General features: G+C 50.5%; 1 protein-coding gene across 1 annotated transcript in view; it reads left to right on the forward strand.

The window, feature by feature from the left end:
* SH2D3A (SH2 domain containing 3A) overlaps window positions 1-10,901 on the forward strand; it is a 16,743-nt gene that overhangs the window by 1,535 nt on the left and 4,307 nt on the right. Inside the window, exons 2-7 of the mRNA XM_006170234.3 lie at window positions 3,981-4,117; window positions 5,165-5,514; window positions 6,252-6,328; window positions 9,904-10,382; window positions 10,471-10,586; window positions 10,726-10,822. Coding sequence (XP_006170296.1) covers window positions 4,049-4,117; window positions 5,165-5,514; window positions 6,252-6,328; window positions 9,904-10,382; window positions 10,471-10,586; window positions 10,726-10,822 — 1,188 coding nt within the window. The 5' untranslated portion in view covers window positions 3,981-4,048. The remainder of the gene's footprint in view (window positions 1-3,980; window positions 4,118-5,164; window positions 5,515-6,251; window positions 6,329-9,903; window positions 10,383-10,470; window positions 10,587-10,725; window positions 10,823-10,901) is intronic.

Raw genomic sequence — 10,901 nt, forward strand, 5'->3', positions numbered from 1 at the left:
CCAAAGGACTCAGAGACGTGGCTGGGCTTTGGCTCACCCGAGCCCACCCCTGAGCTCCTTGAACCAACCAGAACCTTGCTGTGCCCACACACACCCCCGCTAAGGGGCATGAGGAGCTCGGGGCTAGGAGACCCAGGCAGGGCCAGCTGAGCTGACAAACAGGAAGTGCATGGCCTTTGGCCTTTGGCCAGGCCTTCTGAAGACACACCTGGGTTCAGGTATGCGGTGCCCAGAGCCAGCTTCCCCGCCCCCAGCTCCCCGCCCCTGTGGCTGCCTGGGAACTTCCTGCTAGGCTCTCAGCCTAGCTGACTCAGGGGGAAGGGATCCCTGTGCACTTCCCAGCAGACTTCCCTCCTTGAGACACCCTGGCCCTGAGGCCTATCAGGTGATCAAAATGTCTAAGACAGATGCCCAGTCACAGTGTCCCCAGGCTGGGGCTACATAGAAGGTCCATCGTGGATTCTGGTTCCACCTGAAGGCTGGGCATCTTGGGGCGCATCAGCAAGCCCAGTGACTCAGGCAGCGGAAGCAGGAGGGTCATGAGTTCGAGGCTGGCCTGGGCAACAGTGAGACCATGTAGTCCCAGCTGGGAGGTGAGGTGAGGCGAGAAGATAGCAACAGAGGGAACCAGCAGTTAGCGTAACGGCTATGTCGCTGGACTCCCACGTAGTCGACCGCGGTTCGCGTCCCGGACCCGGTGGCTTAAAACTCATGCCGGGCGCATGTGCGTGCATGCCCAAGATCCCAAGAGGAGAATGGAGGAGAAGGGATTGCGGCGTGACCATCCCCCTGGGGGAGGTGATTTCTCGCTTTCTGTCTCTATGTCTCTCTCTGTCTGTCTGGCGAGCGCACGCGCCCTATGGCGAAAACCTCTCAAAAAAAATGAAAAAGTACATATGTTAAAAAAAAAGGTGGGGAGGGCAGCAGGTGGCATGGTGGTTGGGATACCAGATTCCCACGTGGCCAAGCGCAGTTCGAGTCACAAACCCGGCTGCTAGGAAGTCACGTGTGTGCGTGCGTGTCCAAAATCCCAAGAAGAAATGGAGAAAAAGGATTGTGGCGTCGCCATCCCCACGGGGTGGGGGGCAAGGCGTGGTTACTACTTTTCCTCTCTCTGTCTCTCTCCGGTGAGCGCACGTGCTCTCTGACGAAATCCTGAAAAATTAAATAAACAAGGAAAGGGCCAGTAAGTGGCGTGGTGGTTAAGGTGCTGGACTCCCACATGGCCGATGATGGTTTGAGTCCCAGACCTGGTGACTGGCTTTCTCACTTTCTCTTTCTCTCTCTCTGTGTCTCTCTCTGGTGTGCACACATGTCCTAGAGCAAGTTTTTAAAAACCATAATAATAATAAATAAAATTAAATAAACACTTTTTAAAGAATTATTTTATTTAACTTTATTTTTAAAGATATTTTTTGTTTTTTAGAATTATTTTATTTAACTTTATTTTGTTTTATTTATTTTCATTTGTCCAGAGAGGGACAGAGTGAGAGAGAAAGAGAGGAAAAGTGAGAAAGCAAGCCGCCAGGTCCGAGACTCGAGCCACAGTCAGCCATGTGGGAGTTCAGTACCCCCAACCACCATGCCACCTGCTGGTCCCAACTTTATTTACTTAATTTATTTATTTTTAATTTGACCAGAGTGGGATAGAGTGTGGGGGAGTGGTCTAGGACCCGAACCATGGTCAGCCATGTGGGAATCCAGCACCCTTAACCACCACGCCACCTCCCGGCCCTTAAATAAACATTTTTTTAAATAATAAGATAAAATAAAGAATGAAGGATTTAAAAAAGAAGAAAAGAAAAAGACATGGTTTGACATTTTAAACCATGTATGAGTTCGATTTTTCTTGCATCTTGAGAATCCCAGTGAGGTGTAGCCAGCAATACCACAATCTCTCCGGCATTTCCTCGCCCTTTCTGGGTGTGGGGCATGCACATGCATGCATCCAGTATGTGTTTCAAGCCACCAGGGCTGGGATTTGAACCATAGTTGGTCATATAGGATCCAGCTCCCTTAACTATTAGGCTACAGGATCGGTCCTAAGTGCATACCTTTTTAAAATTTTATTCATTGTCATTATTTTTATTTTATTTTTATTTTTTGAAGTTGACCAGAGAGAGATAGAGGGAGGAGGAAAGTGAGAAAGCAGATTGCCAAGTCCAAGACTCGAACCACGGTCAGCCATGTGAGAGTCCAGCAGCCTTAACCACTGTGCCACCTGCTGGCCCGATGCACACATTTTTAAAAAGTTTATTTATTTATTCACTGTCCATGAACTAGAGACCTCCCCAACAGGTTTTTTTGTTTGTTTGTTTGTTTGTTTTCGGGCTACTCCCAGCCTCAACGAGCCAGAATTGGGAGTACACACATGCCCAGCAAAACAAGACACCCCAGGACTTGAACCTAGGACCTTCCCATGAGTCATTGCTACATCACAGCAGCTAGCCAATACATGGATACTCTTCTGTTTCTTTTAATTTGCCAGAGGGTGCATGCTCTAGCCAAAGAGAGACAGAGAGACAGAGAAAGTGAGAAAGCACCCCATGAGCACTGCCATCCCTTCTCCTCCATCCCTCCCTCCTCTCCGGATTTTGGACACACACATACACCTGCCATGTTTTTCAAACTGCCTGCTCTGGGACTCAAACTGCCTAATTGACCATGTGGGATCCAGCTGCCTTAACAACCATACGATGAGCTGGCCCTACACTGATACTTTAAAACAATTGTTTACAAGAATTATTTATTTATTTTTATTATTTTAAAACTCGAGAGCACACGTGCTCCACCAGGGGTGGGGAGAGTGAGAAAGCAAGTTGCCAGATCCGGGACTTGAACTGCAGTCGGCCACATGGAAGTCTAGCTCACCAATCACCATGCCACCTGCTGGCTCCAAACAATTTTTCAATTGCCAGATGGCACATGTGCTCATCAGGGAGAGAGAGAGAGAAACAGCCCCGGTGGGAACTGTTTATGCCGCTGTCATTTCCCTGTCTCATTGGGATCAGCCTGCTCTCCAAGCTGCTGGGGTCAGACTTCAAACCATGGTTACTCTGTGGGAGCCAGCTCCTTTCAAATAAATAAATGTGTACTTTCTTTACAATTTATTTTGTTCTAGGGCACATGCACTCAAAGAGAGAGGGAAAGTGAGAAATCACACACAGACACCCCCGCCAGGGGGAATGTCCACGCTGCAGTCCCTTCTCCTCCATTCTCCTCCATTCTCCTCCATTCTCCATGCTGGTTTTCAAACCACCAGATCCAGGATTCAAACCACGGAGTTGGCCAGGTAGGATCCAGCTGCCTTAACCTTGATGCCACTTTCTGGCCCTAAACTCATACTTAAATCTCATTTTTTCACGAACATTTTTAAATCCCTTTCCATATGGATACAACCACAGAGTTGCATTTTAAAGTTCGATAGATGGGGTTGGCAGGTGGCGTGGTGGTTGAGGGCACTGGATTCCCACATGGCTGACCATGGTTCGAGTCCTGGACCTCATGGCTTGCTTTCTCACTTTCCTTCTTTCTCTCTCTGCTCTGTCCCTCTCTGGTCAAATTTAAATAAATAAATAAATAGTTAAATAAAATAATTCTTTAAAAATAGGGAACCAGCAGTTAGCGTAATGGCTATGTCGCTGGACTCCCACATAGTTGACTGCGGTTCGAGTCCCAGACCTGGCGGCTTAAAACACACCAGGCACATGGGCGTGGGTGCCCAAAATCCCGAGAGGAGACTAGAGGAGAAGGGATTGTGTCATGGCCATCCTCCTTGGGAGGAGGGTGATGTCTCACTTTTTGTCTCTCTGTCTCCCTCTGACTCTCCAGCGAGTGTATGCATCCTACTGCAAAAATCTCTCTTAGAAAAAAACAAAACAAAACAAAACAAGAATGTGGGCTTCTGTCTCCGAAACTAAGAGCGTGGAAGAAGCTGACCAGTCACTCAGGAAGTGAGACTAACTCTTCCCATTTTGCAGACCTGGAAAACTGAGGCCTGTCGAAAGCTCAGAGCTCAGCCCCGGTCCCCTCTGCCTCCAGAAACTCCATGCAGGTGCCACCGAATGGAGAGGACCTTGCCAGCCAACCCTGGTACCACGGCCCCCTGTCCCGACAGGTACTAGGTCCTGCAGGGTCCCAGCACCACATGGTGGGGGGGCCTTTCCCACTCTTGACCAGCAGGGGGCTCCTGGATGCTGATGAGGGACAGGTTTCAACAGACCCAGGTCTCCCGGGGTAAGGGGAACCGGGCAATGACACTTCTTACATTTAAACTATTGCTTTCTTTGGGGTGACACTGAAGATAGTGACATCTTGTCATGTGATAACCCTAACTGCAAAGGAGCATGGGAAACGTAGTCCTGATACATACCCACAGGAAAAGGAAATGGTTTGATGCAAAACTACCAGAGTGGCTTCCTGCCACAGAGTTAGTTGGGTTGGCTTTCTTTCTTTTCCTTTTTTATGAATTCTTTTATTTAACTTTATTTATTAATTTATTTACTTATTTTGATTTGACCAGAAGGGGACAGAGAGAGAGAGAAAGAGAGGAAAAGTGAGAGAGCAAGCCACCAGGTCCAGGACTTGAACTACAGTTGGCCATGTAGGAGTCCAGCGCATTAACTACTATGACCCCTGCTGGCCCCTAGTTATAGTAACTCTTTGTTTTTTGAGAGATTTTTGGTATAGGGCACATCTGGAGAAACAGAGAGAGACAGAGAGATAGAAAGTGCATCTTGTCATGTGATAACCCTAACTGCAAAGGAGCATGGGAAACGTAGTCCTGATACATACCCACAGGAAAAGGAAATGGTTTGATGCAAAACTACCAGAGTGGCTTCCTGCCACAGAGTTAGTTGGGTTGGCTTTCTTTCTTTTCCTTTTTTATGAATTCTTTTATTTAACTTTATTTATTAATTTATTTACTTATTTTGATTTGACCAGAAGGGGACAGAGAGAGAGAGAAAGAGAGGAAAAGTGAGAGAGCAAGCCACCAGGTCCAGGACTTGAACTACAGTTGGCCATGTAGGAGTCCAGCGCATTTAACCACCCCGCCACCTGCCAGCCATTGGGTTGGCTTTCTCGGGTGGGGGATGATGGGGAGGGAGCTGCTTTTAACTATTAGTTTGGGTATCTTCCCATACTCCCTGTTTTCCATCTTCAGAAGGCTGAAGCTCTTCTGCAGCAAGACGGTGACTTTCTGGTTCGTGCCTCTGGGTCCCATGGGGGCTGCCCTGTGATTTCCTGCCATTGGAGGGGCTCAGCCCTACATTTCGAGGTGTTCCGTGTGGCCCTGCGTCCCCGGCCAGGCCGACCCACCGCCGTCTTTCAGCTGGAGGATGAGCAATTTCCCAGCATGCCTGCCCTGGTTCACAGCTATGTGACTGGCCGGCGGCCACTGTCGCAGGCCACCGGGGCTGTGGCCTCCAGGCCTGTGACTCGGCAGGGAGCTCTGAGACGTAGCTTCAGCGAGGACGCCCTCACGGACAGCCCACCTCAGACCGAGCCTCTCAGGTACTCACAGTCTCTCTGCTTCCTTGACAACCCCTAACACTTCCCAGTCTCTCTGCCTTGGCGCCATCGACGTCTGACAAACGCTGTAACCTTGGGTCACGGGGGAGTTATCACAATATACAGTCATAGTTTATTCTCGCATTGCAACACTGAAATACCCAAGTGAGGGTGATTTATCGAGAATAAAAGTTTTATTTATAAAGAATAGAGGTTTATTTGATTCATGATTCTGGCAGCTGGAAGGTGCAAAGGCACCAATCAGGCTAGCCTCCAGTGCTACGTCATAGCTCAGCCCTAAGAGACAGAAGAGAAGGCGGTGGGGTGCAGAGGGGAAGCAGAATTCTCCACTTCCTCCGCTGTCCCTCCCATGCCCCCAGCCAGTTGGATGCTACCTTCCAATTAAACCCCACCTTTTAAAGCTCTCACTGCTTTCTAAAGCCATTACACTGGGGACCAAGTTGCCAGAACATGAATCTTTGGGAGACAAACCATGATCCAAACCATAGAAGATACTGGTCTATGCCCCTGGTCTCTGTCTACTAGATATGCCTAGAAGCCTGCCCTCTCTCCCCTGGTAGTTGTGATAATTTGAAATGTCTCTGCATCTTGCTTCTTATTCCCTGGAAGTAGATCACCTTGGTTAGTTGGAATTCACTGATACAGAATGATGGCAAATAGGATTTTCTGAGCAGTGGTGGGAGCCACCCTGATATGTCTCTGCTGTGTCTGTCCCCCAGGGCTAGGAAGTGGAGTAACAGTCACCCTGCAGATTTGGAGCACATGGGACAGTCGAGAGAAGACCACTCTGGACCAGGTGAGGTCCACCAGGATTGTGTGGTGGGACTGGCTTGCCAGCACTGCCTGGGTGATCCTGAGCACGGGATTGAACCTCTTGGTGCTTAGATTCTTGCTCTGGAAGATGGGGGTGATAGAGCTCTCAATGTCATCATGGTGATTTAAAAACACACATGGAAAGGGCCAGCAAGTGACATGGTGGGTAAAGCACTGGATTCTCACATAGCTGACTGCAGTTCAAGTCCCAGACCTGGTGGCTTGCTTTCTTACTTTCCCTCTGTGTGTGTGTGTGTGTGTGTGTGTGTGTGTCTTTCTGGTGAGTGCATGTACCTTATAGCAAATTTTAAAAATAATAACAATAATAATAAATACAACGAAATAAAAAATAAATAATGCTTTAAAATAAATAAGATAAAAACACACAGAAAGGAGCCAGAAGGTGGCATGGTGGTTAAGGCGCTGGATCCTGCATGGCTGTCTCTGCAATTCAAATCCCAAACCTGGTGGCTTGAAAATCACACCAGGCACATATGCATGCATGCCCACAATCCTGAAAGGAGGGCGGAGAAGAAGGGATTGTGGCATGGCCGTCCTCCTCGGATGTAGGGATGATTCCTCACTTCTTTCTCCCTCTCTCTCTCTCTCTGATGAGTGCATGCACCCTACAGCAGCAAAACAAAACAAAACAAACAAAAACAGGAAGTCTGTAGCGCTTTAAAATGTGTGTTTACAATTGTTCCAAGACGCCATACGAGCTGCTCCAACCCCGAGCCCATACCCCTCTGTGATTTGCACAGTCCCACGGTCCTCCTTTTAGTTGCTAGACCCTTCTAGATTTATTCCTGCCTCGGGAACTTGGCACTTGCCATTCTCACGGTTAGTGGGAGTATTCTCATTCCCCTGATCATTTCCTCACTGGCTTCTTCTCATCCAGCGTCAGTTCCCCAAAGCAATTGACCCTGACAATCGTACTTAAAGAAGGACCCCCCTTGAGCCCCCCATGCCCTGTTTGCCCTGCCCTCCCAGCATCCCACACTGCAGACCAGGCTCTGCAGTGAGTGCTGGGATGCACCAGAGAACAGAAAGCAGAAAGCCGTGCAGTTAAGGGAACCTGGTGAGTGCATGTACCTTATAGCAAATTTTAAAAATAATAACAATAATAATAAATACAACGAAATAAAAAATAAATAATGCTTTAAAATAAATAAGATAAAAACACACAGAAAGGAGCCAGAAGGTGGCATGGTGGTTAAGGCGCTGGATCCTGCATGGCTGTCTCTGCAATTCAAATCCCAAACCTGGTGGCTTGAAAATCACACCAGGCACATATGCATGCATGCCCACAATCCTGAAAGGAGGGCGGAGAAGAAGGGATTGTGGCATGGCCGTCCTCCTCGGATGTAGGGATGATTCCTCACTTCTTTCTCCCTCTCTCTCTCTCTCTGATGAGTGCATGCACCCTACAGCAGCAAAACAAAACAAAACAAACAAAAACAGGAAGTCTGTAGCGCTTTAAAATGTGTGTTTACAATTGTTCCAAGACGCCATACGAGCTGCTCCAACCCCGAGCCCATACCCCTCTGTGATTTGCACAGTCCCACGGTCCTCCTTTTAGTTGCTAGACCCTTCTAGATTTATTCCTGCCTCGGGAACTTGGCACTTGCCATTCTCACGGTTAGTGGGAGTATTCTCATTCCCCTGATCATTTCCTCACTGGCTTCTTCTCATCCAGCGTCAGTTCCCCAAAGCAATTGACCCTGACAATCGTACTTAAAGAAGGACCCCCCTTGAGCCCCCCATGCCCTGTTTGCCCTGCCCTCCCAGCATCCCACACTGCAGACCAGGCTCTGCAGTGAGTGCTGGGATGCACCAGAGAACAGAAAGCAGAAAGCCGTGCAGTTAAGGGAACCGCCAGATCCCACATGGCTGACCATGCAGTTCAAGTCCTGGCTCTGGTGGGGCCCAGGGACTGTGTGCATAAACTCCCTACAGGAGGGAGAAATGGAGGAGAATGGATTGTGGTGTGGTCATGCCCCACGGGGCAGGGGGTGCTTTCTCCCTCTCCCTCCCTCTCTGGTGAGCACATGTATCCTCTAGCAAAAAAAAAAAAGAAAGAAAGAAAGAAAGAAAGAATAAAAGAAGGAAAGAGACAAAGATCCCTGCCCTACCAGAGGCAACATTCTATTAGAAGACAGTGACCATGTGGGACCAGCAGATGGCATAATGGTTACATCACTGGTCTCCCACGTAGTCAACAGCTGTTCGAGTCCCAGACCCGGTAGCTTAAACTCACACCAGGCGCGTGTGTGTGCATGCCCAAGATCCTGAGAGGAGAATGGAGGAAAGGGAATTGTGGTGTGGCCATCCCCCCTGGGGGGGGGGTGGTGATTTCTCGCTTTCTGTCTCTCTGGCGAGCACAAGTGCCCTATAGCAAAAATCTATATATATATAAAAAAAAAAGAAGAAGAAAAAGAAGATAGTGACCACAAACCACAAAAGTAAATCCACTGTGTGTGTTTGGGGATAAAAATTAAAGTAGAACAGTGTGAAAGAGATTGGGAGTAGAAGGCTGGAGATGGATTTTACAATGTTTTCTTTAAAATTGTATTTATTATGTGTTTACTTTTTGCCAAGGAGTGCATGCTCTCGAGAGAGAGAGAGAGAGAGAGAGAGAGAGAGAGAAGGAAAGTGGAAAAGCACCCCCCAGGGGGGATGGTCAATCCCTTCTCCATTTCTTCTCTTGGGATTTTGAGCATGCACAAGCATACACACACACACACACACACACACACACACACACGCATGCACACACACATTCCTGGTGTGTTTTTCAAGTCTCCGGTCTGGGATTCAAACCACAGGATCGGCCATGTGGGACCCAGCGCCTTCCCCATGCCACCTGCTGGCCCTGTGACTTTAAACAGTAGTCAGGAAGGGCGCCACTGAGAAGGTTTAAAGAAGGGAGGGGGGAACAGTGCCGCTCAGCGGTGTGAGTGGCCCAGGCTGACGGGGCAGCCAGGGCTAAGGTCCTGAGGCTGGAATAAGAGTTTGAACTGTTCATTCAGCCAAAAAGAGATGAGCACTGGTGAGTCCTTGAGAACAAGGGGAGAGGAGGAGAGGGAGCTTGGGCTCCAGTGGCAAGGGGCTTTTCTCCTACCATGAGGAGCCAAAAAAAAAAAGTCTGATTTTATTTTTAAAATATTTTTACAATAATTTAATTTAATTTATTGTAATTTAACCAGAGAGGGAGAGAGAGAGCGAGGAAAAGCAAGAAAGCAAGCCGCCGAGTCCAGGACTCGAGCCTCAGTCACCCATGTGGGAGTCCAGTGCCCTTAGCCACCATGCCACCTGCCAGTCCCCGAAAGTCAGATTTTCAAACGGAATGTTGAGCATTCACAAAAGGCCCTTTTCAGCTCACTGGCAAACACGTAGCCTTTCCCTGGTGAAATCGTTGAAGTTCTGAGCTGCACTGGGGTGGTTGGGGATGCCCTGGGTCTGGTGGAATGAGCCAGGATTGGGGAGGGTGGGAGCCCAGGAAGTCCCAGCTATCTCCCCCGTGCACCCCCATCGCCCCCCTCTCCTGTGATTCTCCAGGACCCTCCACTGTGCCTGTATCTGACCTGCCCCGCACGGGCAGTGAGCCCGTGTTGCTGAAGCCCCCAGCTGCCCTGGGGACCGCTGCCGAAGGTCTCAGGGCCTCTGATGGACAACTGCATGCCAAGGCGCCAACTAAACCCCCCCGGACACCCTCGCTGGCCCTGCCCGACGTCTCTGCATGCTCCCCAACATACTGTGAGCTGGTGCCCCGAGTGCCCGGTGCCCGGGGAACACCCGCCGCCCAAAGGTGCTCAGAGCCACAGGGCCAGTGGTGGGAGGTCGAGGAGGAAGAGGAGAACGGATGTTTTGCAAGGCCACAGGCGGAGGTCTCTTTCTGCCCTCCTTTCAACCCCTCCCGTCTGCTGGGGCCCCAGAACCGGCCCCTGGAGCCCGAAGTGCTGAGTACCCTCCGCGGTCTATTTCTGGAGCACCATCCCAGGAGCACCGCCTTCCACCTGCTACTGGCAGACTGCCAGGTAGGTCACCTGTCAGGTCCCTTGCTCCCAGCAGGAGGCTCAGGCCTCCTCGCACCGGTAGCACTTGCACTCTGCTCCCCTCCCGCAGGCTGCAGGCCTTCTGGGGGTGACCAAGGCTCAGAGGGGTGCCATGGGGGTCGCCTCTGGCCTGGAGCTGCTCACACTTCCCCACGGGCATCGCTTGAGACTGGAGCTGCTGGAGAGGTGAGAGAGCCGCCGGAAACTTGGGCTGGGGGTCGATCCCCCTGCTCCCCTGATCTGCAAACATCTCCCCTTCCCAGCCCTCACCCCCGCATTACCAACCTCCCCACCGCCCGCAGCCCCGTGCCCTCCGCCTCTGCAGGCACGAGACTCTGGCGCTAGCGGGCGCGCTGGCGGTGCTGGGCTGCTCCGGGCCGCTGGAGGAGCGCGCGGCCGCACTCAGAGGATTGGTGGAGCTGGCGCTGGCGCTGCGGCCAGGGGCGGTGGGCGGGCTGCCGGGACCGGCCGCGGTCATGAGCGCCCCGCTCCTGGCTCAGG

This window comes from Tupaia chinensis, unplaced genomic scaffold (assembly GCF_000334495.1).
Source record: "Tupaia chinensis unplaced genomic scaffold, TupChi_1.0 Scaffold148210_1, whole genome shotgun sequence".
Taxonomy (NCBI): domain Eukaryota; kingdom Metazoa; phylum Chordata; class Mammalia; order Scandentia; family Tupaiidae; genus Tupaia; species Tupaia belangeri.